The following is a 20,854-nucleotide window of genomic DNA, read 5'->3' on the forward strand; positions in this document are numbered from 1 at the left end:
GAATGCTGCCTATGACCCCAAGAAGACCATCCCCACTGTCAAACATGGAGGTGGAAACATTATGCTTTGGGGGTGTTTTTCTGCTAAGGGGACAGGACAACTTCACCGCATCAATGGGACGATGGACGGGGCCATGTACCATCAAATCTTGGGTGAGAACCTCCTTCCCTCAGCCAGGGCATTGAAAATGGGTCGTGGATGGGTATTCCAGCATGACAATGACCCAAAACACACGGCCAAGGCAACAAAGGATTGGCTCAGGAAGAAGCACATTAAGGTCCTGGAGTGGCCTAGCCAGTCTCCAGACCATAATCCCATAGAAAATCTGTGGAGGGAGCTGAAGGTTCGAGTTGCCAAATGTCAGCCTCGAAACCTTAATGACTTGGAGAAGATCTGCAAAGAGGAGTGGAACAAAATCCCTCCTGAGATGTGTGCAAACCTGGTGGCCAACTACAAGAAACGTCTGACCTCTGTGATTGCCAACAAGGGTTTTGCCACCAAGTACTAAGTCATGTTTTGCAGAGGGGTCAAATACTTATTTCCCTCATTAAAATGCAAATCAATTTATAACATTTTTGACATGCGTTTTTCTGGATTTTTTTGTTGTTATTCTGTCTCTCACTGTTCAAATAAACCTACCATTAAAATTATAGACTGATCATGTCTTTGTCAGTGGGCAAACGTACAAAATCAGCAGGGGATCAAATACTTTTTTCCCTCACTGTACATTACATATCTGTGCTCTACAATGTGAACAATGGTTGGTTGTAGAACTGCAGGTCAGTAGTTGCAGCATCGCTTGGCAGAGTTCACAATGTGTTTGTGTGAATTCGCCTATCAGCATTTTTTTAATTGGCTGAAACAGGTCAGCAGTTTGCCTCTGGCATGAAAGGAGGAAACGGACGCATTCACTTCTCTCACTATCTCCTTGTCTCACTTATGTGTGTATCAGCCACTCAATCACACAGCTCGTGCTAGTTGAGCTCGGCGGGGCTTTGCGGGTATGAACGTATACTACAGAAAAGTACATGACAGATGGCATCAATAGACATGTAGCATGAACCCTCTCCCTGTCTACTGCGTTGTCTCCGAGCTCCTCCCTGACGCCATGCAGCTCTTCTGCTCCCCCCAGCCAATGTCTCTACCCCTCATTCTCTCGCCTCTCTCTCCCGTCTCAGCTAGACAAACACCTCTGTGTTTGCAGATAGGCTGCTTCCTGCTCTTCGCAAACAAACACATGATCATTGACTGGCATCTGATTATCACAGTTGTTTGATGCCTGATTTACTCAGCGGTTTGGCATTCAAAGTCGAGACGCTGCTGTTGAGTAGCGGTTGATTTATTTACTATAGGAATTAATTGTTTAATTAGTCTTGTTGAAACAAGTCTCCGGTTGTAATCCCCATACGCTTTGGGTAGTCGGTATCTTACAGCTTTTGACCAGCAGACATCATTATACCTTATTTTTTCCCAATAGTTGTCACTCCCATCTGTCCACACCGTACGTGGCATAATCTCCTTCACCATGTGCTATGTTCCTTGTGCAATGCACTGTGTGCTTTTAGATTTTCTTGTCTTTTTTAAGCCAAATGGCTTGTATGTATTTTAGATCCACCTGTCCCTGTTAATTCTGTCCATTTCAATCTTTGTTTGGTTCCATTTTGTCCCTCTGTCATCTTCACCACCCTATAAAACACTCTCTTCCAGGTCTCCAATGTTGGCAGCCACACTGGAGTTTGAGGTGTTGTAGGCGTGCAGGTAGCCATGAGTGAGGGCTGGGGGGTGGTGGTCGCTGCCTGTGCTGCTCGCTGAACTGGCCGTTGAGGCGCACTGGACCAGCATGCCCTGCACCGACTGGCTCCTCCTGGTCCATATCACACTCAGTCGCTTCGCATATCCGTAGCAGGTTGTCGTGGTGATCTCGCCCATGTCAAAGGAGCAGCTGCGTGTCGGCCCTAGTGGCGGGTATTCGCCCCTCCTCGAGTCCTTCACGTGCTCCGACTCCTCCCCCTGGGCCTCAGAGTCTAGGCTGCATCTGGAGCTCACCATTTTGTCCAAGTCTCTCTCCTTCTCCTCAAAGCGGCGCAGCTTGAGCTTGCCTGAGTGTTTCTGGGCCTTGTGAACTCGGGGATGGGGTAAGGTCTGGGAGGTGTTGGCAGGGGAGTAGTACAGTGTCACTCTCTCACGCTCAAGGGTGAAAGGGGGGAATCCTTTCCCCCTCACGGCCATCTTCAGGCCCGGCTTCTCAGCCTTTCCCTCCCCACTGAGCTGATTGGAGTCAAGCTTTGGCAGTTTCCCGGGCTTGTTCTTGGCTTGGGGTCTGATTTTCGACGGCAGGGGCTTAGCTTGTTGGCCAAGAATGCTGTTGGACAGAGCCACCATCATCACACTCCCGTTTCCGTTGGTCTGAGCGTAAACGTCCACTCCTTCCTTGGAGGGCAGGAAGTCGTCATGGTGATGGGCAGGGTAGTGGCCCTCGTCTCGACAGTCTCCACAGACGCGGTGCCTTACCATCATCGCCACGGTGAACACCAGCAGAGTTACCACGATGACCCCGCCCACCATGACCGTCAGGGTGCCGCCCAGGAAGTGGGCCTGCAGGGAACGGCACTCTGGGAAGTCCTCCTTGGTGCTGAACTGGGTGCAGCCCAGGACCTTGGTGGTGGCCAGGGTGGACACCTCATCGTCAAAGATGGCCAGGACACACAGGCTGTAGTCTGCTCCAGACACCAGGTTCTTCAGCAGGAAAGAGTTGCTTGTAGGAGGCAGAATCCTAACAGACAGGGAAGGGTGAGGGTGTAAAAGAGAAAATAACATTGAGCCATTTTCTGAGCAGTGAAAGAGGATATCTGAAAGTGGCTAGAAGGTGGAGATAAATCGAATGAAATGCAATAATCTACAGTACAACTCCTAAGCGGTAATGATGATAATGAGCAGCCAGCAAGAGGGAGGAGGCGTCGGATCTGCTCCTTTGTTGTGGAAATGGCCTTAATCAATAATACTCTGCTGTAGTGGAAAAAGGGCAATAGAGACTGTGAAGGATATTCAGGATAACAGGAAGCAGAGTCTATTTACCAAACTTTTCCCCCTCCTCAGAAATGTGTCATGCCAAGCAATGAGCTGGCCAAGGCAATGACACGTAATCACACCCTAATTACCACCACCCCCGCCCAAACAATCTATGCCAGGAAGAGACTGCAAACACTCCAGCGTCTTAAATATTTGACCCCTCCCCGTCTCCCTGCCTTTAATCTCACCTGGCTGGCAGTTAACCTTCCTTGTACCCTTGCTCTACCTCATTCCTCCACACTATCCTCAAGTTATCTCCAGCTTTGGGTTACAAATCACTTTGTTAATACATTTACTTGTTTACATTCAGACATTATAATGAACATTTGAAAGATGGGCTTTACTCGGAACATTAACTCCAAATATGCAAGCTATTATCTCCATGGGTTTATATTCGGTGAATAACTTTGAATTGTAAGCTCTATTGAAAAGCTCTCACAGGGATATGCTGTTCAAACAAATTAGGGATGCAGTCCCAGGGACGGTAGAAATTAATGTTTGCTGTCATCCCTCTTTAATTTAGTAATGACGACTACATATGCCTTGGCATATGTTAGGCACCGAAATTGTGTATTTGCATAGTTTTTACTTTGATCTTAGAAGGCTTAACAAGCAGTTCACCTGTCCTTTTTGGGACGTCAGTGAATTATGAGGCATGAAATGTTTGATAACATGTCTGACATCATCAGGGGAGAAGGATGAAGAGGTAAATCATCTTGGCTACTTTCTCAAGGGTATGAGACTAACCATCACTTCAATCTGCCTGTGCAGTACATTGTCACAATGATTCAATTTATCTGCTCTTCTTTTTTCTCTCTCCTCTCCATTGTCCATGGTCATACAGAGGTTCTCCTGCAATGAGTGTGTTTGATTGAACAAAATGACATGTTCCCTGATGACTTATTCCATGAACATGACAGGCTGGAGATACAGTTCCCAAGAAAAGAAGAAGGTTAAAGGAGAGTGGATAAACAAGAGTGAGAGCTTGAGATGACGGATTGGGAGGCTTTCTTCCGGTTTTTCATTTTCATTCTGACAGCATTCCGTGTGCGTGCCAGTGTGTTTGTCGACACAATGTCCTGACAAGTCCTTGAGAATCATTCAGTATTTTATATAAAACACTGCATCTCTATTTAGGTACCTCTCCCTACCTCCACAAACTGAAGTGAGTGGGTTCAGTGTTCCCTAGACCCAACCCCCCATCTCCCTATTTATCTACATTTCAGTCAGCGGAATGGAATGTGACACTGTCCTCAGAGCTGCAACTTGCGCTCTTATAAAGAGTTCATCCTCCTTTTCCCCAGAGTCTTCAGGCTCTCTCCTTCCACTGCCCCATCTCCCTTCCGATCCCTCTATAAATACCTTGCCCTCTTTTACAGTCCACTATGCCTGCTCTCCTTTGTTTCATGAGTCAGGGATGGTGTGTCATGTTCATCACCCCTGGTCCCTGGGATTCAAGAACACTCAGAGAACTCCGGTAAATGTAAAACCACAGGGGCGTTTTTGTACATCACAGTATTACAATTGAAAAGAACACACAGGTATTTTGTGTTTTGCATCTAGCCTCATTGATGATCTGTTCATGCTTGGCCAATTGGGAACTGGCTCTCAGGATGTGCAGAATTGCTTTGTTGCTGAGAGGAGCTTACCTGTACACCAGGGCGTCGTCTGCAGTGCAGTTGTACTGGATCTGGTACATCCACACCAGGTACGGCCCAGTGGCCCGGCCCAGGACCCAGCGCACCTGGGCAGAGGTGGCAGTCACCCCCAGGACCCCCACCAAACGCTCACTGGTACTGGCGTCTCCATCCCGCCTCTCTCCACTCTCCCCCTCTCCTGTGGTGTTCTTGACAGAACCCCCACCACCCTTCCCGTTCCTACCAGCTCCTCCTGTTCTCCCACTGGAAATGTCTGAGGAGCCTGGGTCTCCACGAGGGTTGGTGAGAGGGACTGTGTTGTTGCCGCGGTGAGGGAGGGGGATGATCTTCAGGTCTATCAGGGCTGTAGCCTCCCCGGCAGCGTTGATGGCGATGCAGGTGTAAGCCCCGTCGTCACGGGCACGGGTCACCAGCACGTCCAGGGTGCCATTGTAGTAGGAGTACACACGGCTGGAGTTGGCCACGATGCGGTCGTCAGGGGAGATCCAGTGAATGATTGGCTCGGGGTCACCGATGGCACGACACCTCAGTGTGGCCCTCTGGCCTTCCAGCACCCACAGCTTGTTGGAGTGGCGCGTGATGAGCGGAGGCTCACAGGTGAACTCCTCCTCTGGGATGGACCAGAAGTAGCGCCCGGCCAGGTGGACAGGAGTGGCACACGTCTCCATGTCGTCGCTGCGGATCAGCCGCCTCAGCCACAGCAGCTCACAGTTACAGTGCAGGGGGTTCCCCCCAAAGCTCAGGCTGATAAAAGTGCTGTAGGGCGTGGGGCTGACCATGCCCGTCTGGGAGCGGGAGAACAAGGGGTCGGGAGGCAGTGTCTGCAGCCGGTTGGACGTCATATCCAGGCGGGCCAGCTTGTAGAGTTCACCGAAGGAGCCCTCAGCGATCTGGTCTATGAGGTTGTGGTCCAGGTTAAGGGTGTGCAGGCTAGCCATGTTCTGGATGGCATCCCAAGGGACCTTCCTTAGGTTGTTGTAGGACAGGTCCAGATCCTCCAGCGTCTGCAGGAAGTCATCAAAGGCCTCGGCGGAGACGTCGGTCAGCTGGTTGTTGTTGATGATGAGGTGCTGTAGGTTGGTCAGTCCGGACAGGTCTCTTGGCCCCACTATGGTCAGCCGGTTGGTGTCCAGGTGGAGTGAACGCAGGCTCTCCAGGTCAGCGAAGGCCAGGGGCCGCAGGGTGTGGATGGTGTTCCTGGACAGAGTCAGTTCCACCAGGCCTGACATGTTGGCAAAGTCCACCCTGCCCACCTCCAGGATGAAGTTATCTGCCAGACGGAGCTCCACGGTGCGCCGATCAATGTCAGGAGGGACGAACAGCAGGCCCTTGTTGACGCAGAGCGTGCTCAGAGACTCTGAGAGGTTTCGGCACACACAGTGGAAGGGACAGATGGAGACCATGCCCCAAGTCTCTCCAGCAGACACACCCGGGCCTGGGCCAAGTAGAGCAGGGAAGAAACAGGAGCCGGTTACCACGGCCAGCCAGACTACAGTCTGTGGGGTCAGAGGGCAGGCAGGGGGTCTCAGGGAAGGGCTGGTCACCTTTGGCTTCAGTTTAGGAGGGGGTGCGCTTCTGTCTGGGTGGACAACTTTTAGAGAGGAGCGTCGCTTTGAAGGCCTCCGATAGGATTTGGAGTGGTGTAGAGCCAGGTATGGGTGTAGTATTTGTGGGTTGGATTTAGGCATTGTTGAGCTGGTTATTCACCTGCGGAAGTAGAAATGGGACATTGTTAGATTCCTCTTTTCTATTGGTTTTTTGATTCAGTGGCTTTTAGATCTAACAGTGTATTAGAGGTATTGGATTGTGCAATTGGTATTTGGAGTTTTAGATATTGACAATCCATGAACATGTTGGTCAACACTGCTTTTATAATCTGTGTTGATATGGTTCAGCTATTATGTTTGTGTAGGCCTATGTGTGTGTTTAAGTGTAATTTCAGTGAGATATAAGGCAAGGCTAGATTGAATATGAACCTCCAAGCCTGGGATGTTTTCCCAGACAGGACACTGTTCAGCGGTTCTGGGTTGTGGCCATGTCTACTGAATTACACAGACAGGACACTGTTACTGGGGCCAAGTGTCCTTCTGTTTGTTCTCACCCTCCACTGCCCACTGTTGTCACGAGGGATTGCCCCATTAATCTGATGCATTACTGTGTGTGACGTGTCGTTGATTGTGAACATTAACATGCATGTTCCATCTAATGAGAAGGAATAACAGGGTTGAAAACCTGATCAGAAAAGGCAGGTCCTAAAAGAAGTTGAGTAGTGGTTTGTAGTGCGACTGACTCTCCAGGTCGTTATGTTCAAATGGACTTTGAGTGGAAGCCTAGTCGCTTGAATTGTCTGAGTTACATTACAAGGCTGATGATTGTGATTAATGTAACGGTGTTGTGCTTTCCACGGCTGCTGCATTTCACCGGGTTGAGAATATTCAATTTGTGCTCGTTTGAGCCTTATGCAAGGCAGGCTGCTTCTGCTGTCATGCTCACAAAGCACAGTTAGTGTATGTGTGCGAGGGAGAATAAGAGGGTGAGATGAAGGACCCATGAGGGAAATAATGGTTACAAGCTATAAATACCTATGTGTGGTAGAATGTAGACTGTTTCTCTATGCATGCCATGCATTGTGTAATGATATACATAGACGCCTTACCGAAAAATGTTGTGGTGTGTAAGGTGGGGTTGAGGTGTGTGCTGTAATATTTTATACTATGATAAAAAGCCCTTCACTATATTATCAGAAATCTGTTTATGTGGTTTACCTTTGGACCTGTATGTCTGAGGGGGGGAGTAGAGAGGGATGCATGGTAAACGGGTTAGATTCACGATCGAGTTAGCCTAATAAGCATGACGTTATATCCCATACCTTTTGTCTGAGCAGGCTGAGGGTTTGAATGGATTGCGCATCCCCCTTAGTTCATAGATGGCGTCTGAGGCGTGCACAGGATTGGTTTGTCCCCTGCAGTAGGTGACTTGTAGAGGTGAGTGTGAGTACATTACATAGCCAGCAGATTGTTTTTCTTTTAAACAATGCTATAACTGAGTCTTTTCAATTTGCTTTTAACCCTTTTTTGGTTTTGCTATTTCCTCTCCTGATTCCATGATTGATGGCTAAATAGACCTGTTGTTGCATCACTATCCCTCTGTCCACCTATCCATATTCACTTTGACTTGAGCTCAGCCCCAAATCAACACGCTTATGAGCAATTTGATGCTTGTCAGTTTCTCTGTCACTTAAGCAATAAGGCATGAGGACCCGTGGATTATTGTGTGAATAACTCCTGACAATGGGCTGTTCTAAGGCCCGATGCGGAGCTGTTGCTAGGTCAGTCCATTTTATACATCCTCAGAAATATGAAGAGTGGATTAGCAGAGGGACATGGGCACAGATAATGAATTTCACCCACAATGTGCATTACAATCTGAACAGACTGCGAGTTAGATACTATCTCCTTATGATAAACACATGGATACTATCCCCTTATGATAAACACATGGATACGATCTCCTTATGATAAACACATGGATACTATCTCCTTATGATAAACACATGGATACTATCTCCTTATGATAAACACATGGATACTATCTCCTTATGATAAACACATGGATACGATCTCCTTATGATAAACACATGGTTCTGTTTTACTGTGAAAACAAATGAATATAAACTTACAGAAGTTTTGCTGCTTGTGCTGTTCAGGATGCCATCCACTGATTCGTTCTGATAATTGGAGCATGAATCAAACTAATCCGATTTTAGTTTTTCAAGCATGAGCCCCGAGGATTTCAGAGACAACAAGTTTATGTTTTCTGGATCGACAAAAGATTTGAAATGTTTGAAACATTTCATTCTGCTTCACAACATTTATCCTCCTCTGTCTCTTATCTATTCACTAATTGCGGTCTTCAGTCTTCTCCCAGGACAGTATCCAGTCTCTTCTCTTTACTCTGTAGTTATTGGTATTCAGACCCCTCGTCCTCTCGCTGTGCATCTGTCCTTTGCAGAAGCAAAGGCTCTAGAACATCCCCAAGCCTGTGTTATCTCTGTGTTGGAGAACAGCCTTAGCCCTCTCAAACATCCAACCCCTCTCCCCCCCTCCTCTCTAACCCCCTTTGTCCTCCTAAATGGGCAGTTCAGTTTCCCCGCTGTGTGGGAAGGGTAACGATGCCTTCTCACTCCCTGGTTCCTTCCGTCATGCTGCCTTTTTGTTTTAGTCCTTCAGACAAGCCCAGGGAAAGGAGCGGTACTGTAAAAGTAGAAGGCTCTCAACCATAGATATCAACAACCTATAACAATCGCATGTTTCACCTCTGTGGTCGCCGCGCTTTTTCACAACTCAATCAATCGCTTGTTTTGACGTTATTTTCCCCTGCCGTCCTGTGCTGTACCAGTCTGTGATTTGTGGATTTATCTGCAGCTAGCCTGTGTGTGTGTGTGTGTGTGAGATTGAGGGAGAGACTGCAATGTGTGTGCTACTGAGAGAGGACAGCGGGAGGAGAGCATGAGGGAGAGAGAGGGAGAGGGAGGGAGGGAGGGAGAGGGAGGGAGGGAGAGGGAGGGAGGGAGGGAGGGAGAGGGAGGGAGGGAGAGGGAGGGAGGGAGGGAGGGAGGGAGAGGGAGGGAGGGAGGGAGGGAGGGAGGGAGGGAGAGGGAGGGAGGGAGGGAGGGAGGGAGGGGGAGAGGGAGGGAGGGAGGGAGGGAGAGGGAGGGAGGGGGAGAGAGAGGGAGGGAGGGAGGGCCTGAAGCAGTCCTGGTTTTCAATAGGAGGGGGGAAGATGGAATTGGAATGGCTAGGAGAAAAAGCAGAAAATGAGCATAAGAGAAATGAATCAAAATGAAGAGAGGAGCGTGTAGGAGGTTTTGGAAGAGGTAGAGCCAGCAGTCTTACCTCCCCCTTTTATCATTTATTAGCCAAACTGTTTGGGCCAAAGTAAGAGACAGCTTCATTACTGCTGGGTTTTAAGAGGTCTATTTGCACAAGCCCTTAGAAAATGCAGACTGGTCAGCTAGTTCATATTTGGTGGTTTCCTATCTGCATTGCTTGTAGAACACTGTTCTAGTGAGAAAAATTATGGAGACCTAATCAGGTAGCTTTATGCTGAGGTGTCTGAAATGGGATATGGCAGTGATAGTCCTCATTGGTTACTATCAAGAGTCCTGTTTGTTAAACCAACAGTTCTACGTTTAAAAGTCATTTTGTGAATGTTTGCGCTATAATTTGCCGTTTACCTTGAATATTATGAAACCTATTGTTATTCTTAGAATGTATTTCTCCCTTGATATGGTCAAATAACTCCTACATTGGTAACTTTTTTCTAATTTGGCGCACAGGAACTAGAGGTCTTGAATAACTTCGTCAAAAATAATGGCACCGGTTGGTCTATAGGTGGCGCTGTTATAAGCAGTCTCACTTAAACCCTCATATCCACCGCCCCGTTTGACCTAGAGACTTGAAACTTTCTAAGAGGCGTCTTTCCTCCATGCTGAACAAATTTGCCTCAAGGACCGATAAGGTCCGTCAGGATAGATTTTCCTCCATCTTGGAATTTTGGGAAAACCTTTGGAACTTCTCATGAACCATAAATCAAAATGAATGTAGGCCCATAGTACACCACTTAACTTCATTTGAGAAAAGCTAAGGGATTGGTTAAGAGATGGCTGAGAAAAGCTAAGGGATTGGTAAAGAGATGGCTGAGAAAAGCTAAGGGATTGGTTAAGAGATGGCTGAGAAAATATAAGGGATTGGTTAAGAGATGGCTGAGAAAAGCTAAGGGATTGGTTAAGAGATGGCTGAGAAAAGCTAAGGGATTGGTTAAGAGATGGCTGAGAAAAGCTAAGGGATTGGTTAAGAGATGGCTATTATTATTGTTAATAAATCAGGAAATCAGGTTTTACTTGTCCATTTTAAATCCTTTGTAAATCCACTCCACAATGGCCTATCAACTTGAAAATGTTTAGGGTCATCAAAGACATTATCATGATGAATCACGTTAAGTTTGGCAGTGATATCACAGATAGAACAATGAGACAGATATTTCACTGGACGTATAAATGTGAAGCATCTGCTTGGCGTTTCCACTCACTACCAAATATGGTTGTGAGAGGAAGCTCAGTGGCCGGCAGTGGGAGGAGATGGAGTGAGATGGATTTTGGTTGACCTTCTGCAAATATAAATATATGTATGTGAATGGTGTGTGTATTGACGGTATATGAATAGAAAAGGTGTGTACAGCAGTAGTTTTTATATGATGAGCCATGACTAGAATACAGTATACACATATAAAGTGGGTAAAACAGTATGTAAACATTATTAAAGTGACCAGTGTTCAATAGGGCAGCAGTCTCTAAGGTACAGGGTAGAGTACCGGGTGGTAGCTGGCTAGTGACAGTGTGTCAGGTTCAGGGCAGGGTACTGGGCGGAGTCGGCTAGTGATGACTGTTTAACATTCTGATGGCCTGGAGATGGAAGCTGTTTATCAATCTCTCCGTCCCAGCTTTGATGCACTTGTACTGTCTCCGCCTTCTAAATGGTAATGTGGTGAACAGGCCGTGGCTCGGGTGGTAGAGGTCTTTTGATGATCTTCTTGGCCTTCCTGTGTCACCGGGTGCTGTAGATGTCCTGGGTGCTGTATACTATTAACAATTCACTTTTCTTAGATTCATTTTTTTCCCTCCTTAACATCAGTATTTGGGAGATGCTGAGTTATTGCATATCCGATGAAGTCATTTATATCCGTCAGGTAACTTTCAAGGACAGCGGAGAAGAGAGAAGGTGAATGAACTGTTGGTGGGTCTGAAGAAACAGCAGTCTGTGTTTACTCACAGCCGAGACATCAGTGACGCTGCAGTGAAAGCTAGCTACCTCATTGCTAATGAAATCGCAGTGGCTTCAAAACCATTTAGTGAGGGTGAATTTGTAAAAACATGCATGATGAAGGCAGCAGAGATTGTGTGCCCTGAAAAGCACCAGGCTTTTGCAAATATCAGCCTGACAAGAAACACAGTTGCAGACAGGATTTCCGATCTTTCAGTGGATTTGGACAGCCAGTTCAAGCAAAAAGTAAAGTCATTTATTGCGTTTTCGGTTGCAATTGATGAAAGCACGGACATTACAGATGTTGCACAACTGGCCATTTTCATCCGCGGAGTTGATGACACATTGACCGTCACCGAGGAGTTCGTGGAGTTGGTGCCGATGACAGATACAACGACAGCAGCTGATATTTTCACTGCACTCGTCGGCGCGCTGGACAGGGTCGGAGTGGACTGGTCCCGCGCTGTCAGCCTGGCTACAGATGGTGCGCCCTCAATGATCGACCACTGCATTTAGAAGGATGGCTACTGACTGAAATGCAGCTGGACTCGGGAGCTCATGGGCACACAGGCTACATTAGTAAACTGGTTAGACGTGATTATACCACGAGCAACAATAACTGGCGACTAGTTTGTTTTCAGACATATGTTCAACTCCTCGTTAGTTTATCCACGGACCACCGCATCTAGACTCATTACATCAGTCTTTAAAATCAAATCAAATTTGTCACATGCATCGTAAACTACAGGTGTAGACTAACAATGAAATTACGGGACCTTCCTAACGATGCAGAGAGAAAAATTGAAAAATAATAGAAAAATAACATGAGGAATAAATACTCAATGAGTACTGATAACTTGGCTATATACACAGGGTACCAGTACCGAGTCGATGTGCAGGGGTACGAGGTAATTGTAGATATGTACATATAGGTAGGGGTAAAGTGACTAACAGGATAAATGGTTTTGAGAAATAATTGTTGCTGCATTCAAATATGGCTGCACTGTACCTTTCACTGTCATCCTGTGAACTCCGTTCATTGCTGCTCACCTCTATTTATTATATTTATTTGCTTACATTTGTGTTTTCAATAGGCCACTAGGCTATAAATAGGAGCTAAGTGCAATGGTCAGGTCAATCTGAGGAAGACGTCAGCTTGACGACGAAACATCAGTCAACAAAACATCAGCCAGCTGTACTCATCCTGAACAATGGATTAAAGTGAGCTAAAATACATATCTGCCTTTTTTGTTGAGTGCTCAAACTCCTTTCTGCCTTAAATGAGTACTTTCTGAAGTTTTTCTTGGTAAGCCATTCTCCTCTTATCAATTATTCAACATTTGATTAATTTGTATTAAAAGTAATCAATTATTTAACAAGTTGATCGCAATGTTCCCCAATGCGCCTTGAATGTTAAGTTGTGGTCGAGGGGGTGAGGAGTATCTGATTGTTCAGCAGTTTTTGGCGTGAATAAAGAAGATTTGTAATACTTGCTTGTTTTCCATGCAGTGGTCTGGGGCTGTAGGGTATGGCATTCCAAAGAATCAATACGGATGATAAAGAGAAACACAGAGGACTACAGGATGATTATCAACCCAAACAGAAGAGATTAAAGTTAATACAGGTTAACACCAGCGCTATGGCTGAATCTGACAGCATGGCTTTTTACCCTCGGTTTGAGGGAACGAGACAAAGGAGAGGAGGGGAGGCTTAGCCCGCTCTTCCTCCTCCTCCTCCCAATGGTTCCTCTCATCCTTGTTTTTATTCAACTCTGGCTAGCTGTGGGTTTTTAGGTGAGGAGGAGAGTGACTCAACCTCAGCCAGACATAACCTGGGGATATATATATACACAGTGGGGGGAAAAAAGTATTTAGTCAGCCACCAATTGTGCAAGTTCTCCCACTTAAAAAGATGAGAGGCCTGTAATTTTCATCATAGGTACACGTCAACTATGACAGACAAATTGAGAATTTTTTTCTCCAGAAAATCACATTGTAGGATTTTTTATGAATTTATTTGCAAATTATGGTGGAAAATAAGTATTTGGTCACCTACAAACAAGCAAGATTTCTGGCTCTCACAGACCTGTAACTTCTTCTTTAAGAGGCTCCTCTGTCCTCCACTCGTTACCTGTATTAATGGCACCTGTTTGAACTTGTTATCAGTATAAAAGACACCTGTCCACAACCTCAAACAGTCACACTCCAAACTCCACAATGGCCAAGACCAAAGAGCTGTCAAAGGACACCAGAAACAAAATTGTAGACCTGCACCAGGCTGGGAAGACTGAATCTGCAATAGGTAAGCAGCTTGGTTTGAAGAAATCAACAGTGGGAGCAATTATTAGGAAATGGAAGACATACAAGACCACTAATAATCTCCCTCGATCTGGGACTCCACGCAAGATCTCACCCCGTGGGGTCAAAATGATCACAAGAACGGTGAGCAAAAATCCCAGAACCACACAGGGGGACCTAGTGAATGACCTGCAGAGAGCTGGGACCAAAGTAACAAAGCCTACCATCAGTAACACACTACGCCGCCAGGGACTCAAATCCTGCAGTGCCAGACGTGTCCCCCTGCTTAAGCCAGTACATGTCCAGGCCCGTCTGAAGTTTGCTGGAGTGCATTTGGATGATCCAGAAGAGGATTGGGAGAATGTCATATGGTCAGATGAAACCAAAATATAACTTTTTGGTAAAAACTCAACTCATCGTGTTTGGAGGACAAAGAATGCTGAGTTGCATCCAAAGAACACCATGCCTACTGGGAAGCATGGGGGTGGAAACATCATGCTTTGGGGCTGTTTTTCTGCAAAGGGACCAGGACGACTGATCCGTGTAAAGGAAAGAATGAATGGGGCCATGTATCGTGAGATTTTGAGTGAAAACCTCCTTCCATCAGCAAGGGCATTGAAGATGAAACGTGGCTGGGTTTTTCAGCATGACAATGATCCCAAACACACCGCCCGGGCAACGAAGGAGTGGCTTCGTAAGAAGCATTTCAAGGTCCTGGAGTGGCCTAGCCAGTCTCCAGATCTCAACCCCATAGAAAATCTTTGGAGGGAGTTGAAAGTCCGTGTTGCCCAGCGACAGCCCCAAAACATCACTGCTCTAGAGGAGACCTGCATGGAGGAATGGGCCAAAATACCAGCAACAGTGTGTGAAAACCTTGTGAAGACTTACAGAAAACGTTTGACCTGTGTCATTGCCAACAAAGGGTATATAACAAAGTATTGAGAAACTTTTGTTATTGACCAAATACTTATTTTCCACCATAATTTGCAAATAAATTCATTAAAAATCCTACAATGTGATTTTCTGGAGAAAAAAAATCTAATTATATCTGTCATACTTGACGTGTCCCTATGATGAAAATTACAGGCCTCTCTCATCTTTTTAAGTGGGAGAACTTACACAATTGGTGGCTGACTAAATACTTTTTTTCCCCACTGTATATATATGAGGACTTGGAACAGTGTAACACGCTCCCTACAGTGAAACTGTTGCATGCATCAAATAAAATTGTATTTGTCACATACACGTGTTTAGCAGATGTTATTGCGGGTGTTGCGAAATGCTTGTGCTTCTAGCTCCGACAGTGCAGTAATATCTAACAAGTAATATCTAACAATTTCACAACATATACCCAATACACACAAATCTAGTAAGGAATGGAATTTAAGAATATATACATATATGGACAAGCAATGACAGAGTGGCATGGACTAAGATACAGTAGAATATTATATAATAGAATACAGTATATACATATGAGATGAGTAGTGCAAGATATGTAAACATTATTAAAGTGACTAGTGTTCCATTTCTTAAAGTGGCCAGTGATTTCAATAGGCAGCAGCAGCCTCTAATGTGCTAGTGATGGCTATTTAACAGTCTGATGGCCTTGAGATAGAAGCTGTTTTTCATTCTCTCGGTTCCAGCTTTGATGCACCTGTACTGACCTCGCCTTCTGGATGATAGCGGAGTGAACAGGCAATGGCTCGGGTGGTTGATGTCCTTGATGATTTTTGTTGGCCTTCCTGTGACATCGTGTGCTGTAGGTGTCTTGGAGGGCGGGTAGTTTGCCCCCGGTAATGCGTTCGGCAGACCGCACCACCCTCTGGAGAGCCCTGCGGTTGCGGGTGGTGCAGTTGCTGTACCAGAGGGTGATACAGCCCGACAGGATGCTCTCAATTGTGCATCTGTAAAAGTTTGAGGGTTTTAGGTGCCAAGCCACATTTCTTCAGCCTCCTGAGGTTGAAGAAGCTCTGTTGCGCCTTCTTCACCACACTGCCTGCGTGGGTGGACAATTTCAGTTTGTCAGTGATGTGTACGCCAAGGAACTTGAAGCTTTCCAACTTCTCCACTGCGGTCCCGTCGATGTGTATAGGGGGGTACTCCCTCTGCTGTTTCCTGAAGTCCACGATCATCTCCTTTGTTTTGTTGACGTTAAGTGAGAGGTTATTTTCCTGACACCACACTCCCAGTGCCCTCACCTCCTCCCTGTAGGCGGTCTCGTCATTATTGGTAATCAAGCCTACTACTGTTGTGTCATCTGCAAACTTGATGATTGAGTTGGAGGCGTGCTTGACCACGCAGTCATGGGTGAACAGGGAGTACAGGAGAGGGCTGAGCATGCACCCTTGTGGGGCCCCAGTGTTGAGGATCAGCAAAGTGGAAATGTTGTTTCCTACCTTCACCACCTGGGGGCGGCCCGTCAGGAAGTCCAGGACCCAGTTGCACAGAGCGGAGTTCAGACCCAGGGCCTCGAGCTTAATGATGAGCTTGGAGGGTACTATTGTGTTGAATGCTGAGCTATAGTCAACGAACCGCATTCTTACATAGGTATTCCTCTTGTCCAGATGGGATAGGGCAGTGTGATGGTGATTGCATCGGCTGTGGATCTATTGGGGTGGTAAGCAAATTGAAGTGGGTCTAGGGTGACAGGTAAGGTAGAGATGATATGATCCTTGACTAGTCGCTCAAAGCACTTCATGATGACATAGGTGAGTGCTACGGGGCGATAGTCATTTAGTTCAGTTACCTTTGCTTTCTTGGGTACAGGAATAATGGTGGCCATCTTGAAGCATGTGGGAACAGCACACTGGGAAAGGGAGAGATTGTATATGTCCGTAAACACACCAGCCAGCCTGTCTGCGCATGCTCTGAGGACGCGGCTAGGGATGCCGTCTGGGCCGGCAGCCTTGCGGGGGTTAACATGCTTAAATGTCTTAATCACGTCGTCCATGGAGAAGGAGAGGCCACAGTCCTTGGTAGTGGGCCTCGTCGGTGGCAGTATGTTATCCTCAAAGCGGGCGAAGAAGGTGTTTAGCTTGTCTGGAAGCGAGATGTCGGCGACGTGGCTGGTTTTCCTTTTGTGGTCCGTGATTGTCTGTAGACCCTGCCAATGAAAGCTTGGTAACGCTGGCCTGCTGACACAAACAAACATAATGATTATTTAGTCTACTGATTTTCTTGAGTGTTTCTTATTTACTCTGTGGTGTATGTGAAGATGTGACATGCATCTTTCATTACAAAGACCTAACTCTCATTTTGTACGTTTGCCCACTGACAAAGAAATGATCAGTCTATCATTTTAATGGTAGGTTTATTTTAACTGTGAGAGACAAAATAACAACAACAAAATTGAGAAAAACGCATGTCAAAAATGTTATAAATTGAGTTGCATTTGAATGAGGGGAAATAAGTATTTGACCCCCTCTCAATCAGAAATATTTCTGGCTCCCAGGTGTCTTTTATAAAGGTAACGAGCTGAGATTAGGAGCACACTCTTAAAGGGAGTGCTCCTAATCTCAGTTTGTTACCTATATAAAAGACACCTGTCCACAGAAGCAATCAATCAATCAGATTCCTAACTCTCCACCATGGCCAAGACCAAAGAGATCTCCAAGGATGTCAGGGACAAGATTGTAGACCTACACAAGGCTGGAATGGGCTACAAGACCATCGCCAAGCAGCTTGATGAGAAGGTGACAACAGTTGGTGCGATTATTCGCAAATGGAAGAAACACAAAAGACCTGTCAATCTCCCTCGGCCTGGGGCTCCATGCAAGATCTCACCTCGTGGAGTTGCAATTATCATGAGAACAGTGAGGAATCAGCCCAGAACTACACGGGAGGTTCTTGTCAATGATCTCAAGGCAGCTGGGATCATAGTCACCAAGAAAACAACAATTGGTAACACACTACGCCGTGAAGGACTGAAATCCTGAGGCGCCCGCAAGGTCCCCCTGCTCAACAAAGCACATATACAGGCCCGTCTGAAGTTTGCCAATGAACATCTGAATGATTCAGAGGAGAACTGGGTGAAAGGTTTGTGGTCAGATGAGACCAAAATTGAGCTCTTTGGCATCAACTCAACTCGCCGTGTTTGGAGGAGGAGGAATGCTGCCTATGACCCCAAGAACACCATCCCCACCGTCAAACATGGAGGTGGAAACATTATGCTTTGGGGGTGTTTTTCTGCTAAGGGGACAGGACAACTTCACCGCATGAAAGGGACGATGGACGGGGCCATGTACCGTCAAATCTTGGGTGAGAACCTCCTTCCTTCAGCTAGGGCATTGAAAATGGGTCGTGGATGGGTATTCCAGCATGACAATGACCCAAAACACACGGCCAAGGCAACAAAGGAGTGGCTCAAGAAGAAGCACATTAAGGTCCTGGAGTGGCCTAGCCAGTCTCCAGACCTTAATCCCATAGAAAATCTGTGGAGGGAGCTGAAGGTTCGAGTTGCCAAACGTCAGCCTCGAAACCTTAATGACTTGGAGAAGATCTGCAAAGAGGAGTGGAACAAAATCCCTCCTGAGATGTGTGCAAACCTGGTGGCCAACTACAAGAAACATCTGACCTCTGTGATTGCCAACAAGGGTTTTGCCACCAAGTACTAAGTCATGTTTTGCAGAGGGGTCAAATACTTATTTCCCTCATTAAAATGCAAATCAATTTATAACATTTTTGACATGCTTTTTTCTGGATTTTTTTTATTTATTCAGTCTCTCACTGTTCAAATAAACCTACCATTTAAAATTATAGACTGATCATTTCTTTGTCAGTGGGCAAACGTACAAAATCAGCAGGGGATCCAATACTTTTTTCTCTCACTGTAGATGAAAAATTTGTGAATCTAATCTATCTGCAGGAAATTTGTGAAATGATTTACCTGGTGAAGCTGCAGGGGGAAATTGAAGTTGCTTTAATCCATAGCTATTCAGTCTGGACAATGGCGGATGCACGGCCCATGGCAAAGGATATTTTCTAGACCATGGACAGCAGCGCTTGGCACTCTGAACCTTACAGAACAGTACTGTCAGTGCAGAATAAACCCGCTGGGGCTGGCAATCTTCACAGCACTGTCAGAACTTTTGCCAGTTGACAAATTGGTCAATATTTTGAAGCAAACTGCCCTGGTATTTTTGTGCCTTTCTCTTAATCATCAATGGCTCATTTGGAAGCGGTATCATGGATGCATAATTGATCACTCGGTCCAAAGAAGAGGCCTTGAAGCGTTTCCCAGATGCATTGTACTCAAAGTTTTTTTAGGGGGGAGGGGGGGGTCTGAATGTAACAAAATGTGGAAAAAGTCAAGGGGTCTGAATACTTTCCGAATGAACTGTATACACTGAGCAAAAATATAAACGCAACAATTTCAACGGTTTTACTGTGTTACAGTTCATATAAGAAAATCAGTCAATTTAAATAAATTCATTAGTCCCTAATCTATGGATTTCACATGACTGGGAATACAGATGTGCATCTGTTGGTCACAGATACCTTAAATAAAAGGTAGGGACGTGGATCTGAAAACCAGTCAGTATCTGGTGTGACCACCATTTTGCCTCATGCAGCGTGACATCTCCTTCTCATAGAGATGATCAGGCTGTTGATTGTGGTCTCTGGAATGTTGTCCCACTCCTCTTCAATGACTGTGTGAAGTTGCTGGATATTGGCAGGAACTGGAACATGCTGTCGTACACGTTGATCCAGAGCATCCCAAACATGCTCAATGGGTGACATGTCTGGTGACCTAAGCAGGCCAATGAAGAACTGGGACATTTTCAAGACCCTTGTGAGGACGACGAGCACACAGATGAGCTTCCCTGAGACATTCTAAGTTTCATCAGCTGTTCCGGGGGCTGGTTTCAGACCATCCCGCAGGTGATGAAGCCGGATGTGGAGGTCCTGGGCTGGCATGGTCTGTGGTTGTGAAGCCGTTTGGACGTACTGCCAAATTCTCTAAAACGATAGGCAGCTTATGGTAGAGAAATTAACATTAAATTATCTGGAAACCGCTCTGGTGGACATTCCTGCAGTCAGCATACCATTTGCACACTCCCTCAAAACTTAAGACATCTGTGACATTGTGTTGTGAAAAAACGTTTATTGTCCCAAGCACAAGGTGCACCTGTGTAATGATCATGCTGTTTGATCAGTATCTTGATATGCCACACCTGTCAGGTGGATGGAACATCTTGGCAAAGGAGAAATGTTCACTAACAGGGATATAAACAATTTGTGCACAGAATTTGACCAACAAAAAAATATGTGTGTGTATGGTACATTTCTGGGATCTTTTTATTTCAGCTCATGAAACATGGGACCAACACTTTACATGTTGCATTTTATATTTTTCAGTGTACATCAGCTGGTGAGCTGCGGGGGGAGCACGCGATGAGTGTGGGCAGACAGGCTCCGGTCTGGCTCTGATTAGACACATCTTAATTCTTGGCTAATATGTTGGCATGCATAGCCTTTTTCTAACCAATTCTGTTAGTTAAGAGGAATGTTGATATTACCGTTATATCAACACACTCACCACTCCCGTTTTAACAACTCTAAATCGCTTTGGCACAGTAGGCCTCGCGTCAAGTCACTTGCCGTTAATGTTGCATAAAACGTTTGAAAGATCTGTTTCATCGGACACAATCAGAGTTAACATAGATGGGTTGTTTAGCAACAAAACTGACGCGTGCGCAACAATGGGGGAAAACAGACGTGTTTGGCTTAGACTGTTGACATCATGTAAACTATATTTTGTCTCAATGTTTATTGACCGACATAAATATATTTGTACAATGAGCACTTTTTGTCTCTCAAATACATCGTTAGAGTTGTTGGTTAGCTAGCAATTTTTTTAAACTCCTGAACTTATTTAGGCTTGTCATAACAAAGGGGTTGAATAGTTATTGACTCAAGACATTTCAACTTTTTTCATTTATTAATTTGTAAAAAGTTTGAAAAACATAATTCCACTTTGACATTGTGTGTAGGTCGGTGACTAAAA

The 20,854-nt window shown here is 45.8% G+C and overlaps 2 protein-coding genes across 3 annotated transcripts in view; one reads left to right on the forward strand and one right to left on the reverse strand.

The window, feature by feature from the left end:
- The window catches only part of LOC311142239 (pyruvate carboxylase, mitochondrial-like), a 92,382-nt gene that overhangs the window by 55,278 nt on the left and 16,250 nt on the right, over window positions 1–20,854 (forward strand). The gene's annotated exons all lie outside the window — the stretch shown is intronic.
- Window positions 710–9,185, reverse strand: LOC311142754 (leucine-rich repeat and fibronectin type-III domain-containing protein 4-like). Its single transcript, XM_084178424.1, has 2 exons — window positions 4,719–9,185; window positions 710–2,773 (listed from the first exon to the last, which is right to left on the reverse strand). Exons 1-2 carry the CDS (start codon window positions 6,413–6,415, stop codon window positions 1,687–1,689), a joined length of 2,784 nt encoding a protein of 927 aa, XP_084034550.1. The 5' UTR covers window positions 6,416–9,185; the 3' UTR covers window positions 710–1,686.

This window comes from Coregonus lavaretus (genome assembly GCF_964263955.1).
Source record: "Coregonus lavaretus genome assembly, chromosome: 15".
NCBI lineage: Eukaryota > Metazoa > Chordata > Actinopteri > Salmoniformes > Salmonidae > Coregonus > Coregonus lavaretus.

Excerpts from the sequence above, each read along its gene's own strand:
- LOC311142754 (XM_084178424.1), bottom strand. The coding sequence starts at position 6,415 with ATGCCTAAATCCAACCCACAAATACTACACCCATACCTGGCTCTACAC. Across the intron at positions 2,774-4,718 it reads GACGACGCCCTGGTGTACAG|GATTCTGCCTCCTACAAGCA; the intron begins GTAAGCTCCTCT and ends CCTGTCTGTTAG.